General features: G+C 34.4%; 1 protein-coding gene across 1 annotated transcript; it reads left to right on the forward strand.

Moving 5' to 3' along the window:
- The first annotated feature begins 239 nt into the window (after positions 1-239).
- On the forward strand, positions 240-2,262 carry LOC145112229 (uncharacterized). The gene is made up of 3 exons (XM_079048422.1): positions 240-439; positions 978-1,315; positions 1,507-2,262. The coding sequence occupies exons 1-3, from the start codon at positions 373-375 to the stop codon at positions 2,050-2,052; spliced, it is 951 nt and encodes a 316-aa protein (XP_078904548.1). The 5' UTR covers positions 240-372; the 3' UTR covers positions 2,053-2,262.
- Positions 2,263-3,341: the final 1,079 nt, after the last annotated feature.

Raw genomic sequence — 3,341 nt, forward strand, 5'->3', positions numbered from 1 at the left:
CCTAATTGTCTAATAAAAAGTGGAAAAGATGACATAATTTCTTCAAACATTGCATTGTATATGTGATTTAAATCACATACTAAGGAGGGGCGTCTATTTCACGGTATGAATAAGAGGTTGAATATAAGAAATATAATTAAATTTTATCAGATTTTTAAAGTTATAAAAATATGATTAAAAAAAACTAAATTTTATAATAAAAGATAAATAAATAAATGAAAATACGCTATAATCGGAAATTGATATGCGTTTTCGACCCCTTTTGGCTTGAATCCTCCTCTAGGGTTTTTGGGATTTGAGGTTCCCATCTGTTTCATTTTCAGATCGTATCACCTGGCGTCGTCAATTCACTATAATTCACTTAATCCAGCCATGGATGCTCGGAAGAGAGGGAGACCTCAATCTAATGCCAATAGCGTTGCAGAGAAATCCAAGTCAGGTTAGTTGTTTTTTCTTCCAGAAAACACACACACACACACAAACACACATACATGTGTATATGTTTGAGTATGAATCTATCCGAGTTCCCGGACTTACATTTGGTATTACAGTTTCATCTGTCTGTGTTCCTACTTCATCATATATCTTTTTCGTTCAAATTTCTTTTTTCACTCTCGGAATTTTGTTTGGGAACTTCATGATCGCCGTTGAATTTAGTGATATTTCTCTTAGAGGATAAAGTTGCTTAATTGGAATACTTAACCTAATCCAATGGACCATTTAATTTGTGGTGATGCTAAATTGGACAATGTAACATAGCTGGTTGATTGTAAAGTTCATATAACACAACAACAAGATTGGAGTTCGTATTTCATTAGGAACATAAATGAATTTTCTTTGATGATTATATTCAAATGGTAAAGGGATGTTGTTTCTGGGTATGCGATCATATGCTTATTACTAATTCGGGCTCTGTTTTTTTAATTAGTGGCTCTCAAGTCACAATATATATATAAAAGATTTATTGATGTTTATAGGTATGACGAGTCAAAGTAGAAATTATCGTGCTTGGACAAATATTGAAGAAACCAAACTTGTAGAGGCTTTAGTTAGTATGGTGAATACAGGAGGATTTAGAGCAGATCAAGGCTTCAAGTCTGGATATTTAACTCATCTTGAACATTTATTAAAAAAATCAATGCCAAATTCAGGTATTTTAGGTAAACCACATATAGAATCAAAGATAAAAGTGATGAAAAGAGATTGGCAAGCTGTACACGACATGTTAAATAGTTCACACACTAGTGGATTCAGTTATGACACTGTAAAACATTGCATGATCGCAGACGATCAAGTTTGGGAATCATATCTTCAGGTAAAATAAATTACTATATTCTTAATTTCTTATGTTAGAGACTCTTTGATTTGTCTCTTACAGAGGCTGGGTCAGGTCAGATTCAGACTGTTTGATATCACAGTTGGAAGCCTTAGGGCTGATCTGACTTGGTCAGTAACTATCAAACAACCCCTAAAGTTTAATTTACGTAATATAATTATATGAAATAGGTTCATAAAGGGGCATCAAAATGGAGGAACAAAACATTCCCTTACTATGAAAAACTGTGTGTTGTTTTTGGAAAAGATCGAATTGAAGGAAATACAGTTAGAGATTTAGTCGAGATGGAAGAGGAGGCAAACATAGAAGAACAAACACAACATTTGGGTAACGATTCCAATGACATGACATCGAGTCATATTCCACCTATGAATGTGAACAATATGCAATATGAAGAAACTTCAAGTGTGCGTAATAACAAGAGAAAAGGGAGAGTGGATCTTATGGTTAAGGGATTTAATGATGCAGTTACATGTCTTGCAGACACTATGGGGAAAATAGCAAATACAATTAATAAAGATATTGAACGAGAAGAGGAACTTGATAAAAAACGTTGTATGATTACCTGTGAGATTTCAAAAATGGAGTCGTTGATTCGATCGGAAAAGTTTAAAGCAATTACAAAGATACGAGAGGAGGATGAAAGAGTGAATATTTTTTGGGATTTGCAAGAAACGGAAAGAGAGGATTATGTGAAATGGGTTTTGGAAGAATGAAGGGAATTGGTGATTAAATATTGTTGATTTAGGTTATTGGTTAGTTTACAAATTATAATTGAGGAAGGGGGATTTGTAAGTATTTGTTCATAGTATATACTTAGTTTTATTTTGTGTCTAGTATGCATTCATTTGTGAACTGATCAACGATTCTGTTGTAGCATTGATGGCTGAATAACATGATACCTTCATACTATAATTAAAATATTATATCATTGCTGTTCACTAACTATTTATAATTTTATATTGTTAAAGTGGAGAGAAAACAAAAAAGAATAAAATCTGTCTAAACACGTGTGGGCAGGAATCGTATGGATCGACAGAAAATAAGGGTTGGGTCCGAAAAAAAGCTTGATGGGCCGCCCCAAGTGTGCAACTCTAGTCTGTACTCTGTAGAGACTAGATAAATGACAATCGGACCTTTTACTTGTTTTACAATCAACAAAAACTTAAACAATATAAAATACAAACTAATAACTTAACCCAGAAGTAGTTGTGCACAAAAAAACCATTCTGGAAACGGTTTGAAAAATCGACCGGTTCAGGAATCAAACCGCCAGTTTAAACCTGTCAGGATGTGGGTAATCACAAGCTTCCACTAGTGTTGGAAATTCATCAATTAATATTACCGTTATTGGCATCAAAGAAACGACTAGAAACCCGGCGATTTGGTGCAATTATGATTTGTGTATAATGTCGAACGGTCCAAGAAAAGTGTTATGCAAGAAATGTGGTATTTTTTTCAAGGAAGACGAGAGTTCAACTTTGAAAACTCATATGAACAAGAGTTGCCCGTGGGTGATATTTGGGTCGGGGCATAGTCAAACAACAATGACGAATGATATTAAATTTTGAAATTATGAAGCGAATCGAGTTTGGGATACGATGGCGAAGTTCGTGATTTAAGAATGTTTGCCTTTTCACCACTTCGACGACAAACAATCGATTTTACTTCCATTAGACGTGATTGTATCGAAATGTGGAAACTTGCAAAAAATAAAATGATTTTAGGATTTCAAAACTTAGAAACCGGTATAAATTTAACTTGTGATGTTTGGACGACTCCTCATGGCTCACCTCATTTGTACATTTGCGTTACAGCTCATTGGGTCAATCCCCAAACTTGGGTAATGACGAAGCGTACGATTACGTTTAAATTGTTCGGATATCCGCAAATCGACCAGAATTTATATAAGACTAAACTGCACAAATGGTCCCTGTGGTTTGCTCAAAATTGTCACTTTGGTCCAAAAAGGTTTGGACCAGCACCACAGGTCCAAAGTTTTCAT

This window comes from Lactuca virosa, chromosome 5, assembly GCF_052849685.1.
Source record: "Lactuca virosa cultivar CGN04683 chromosome 5, Lactuca_virosa_CGN04683_v6, whole genome shotgun sequence".
Lineage (NCBI taxonomy): Eukaryota > Viridiplantae > Streptophyta > Magnoliopsida > Asterales > Asteraceae > Lactuca > Lactuca virosa.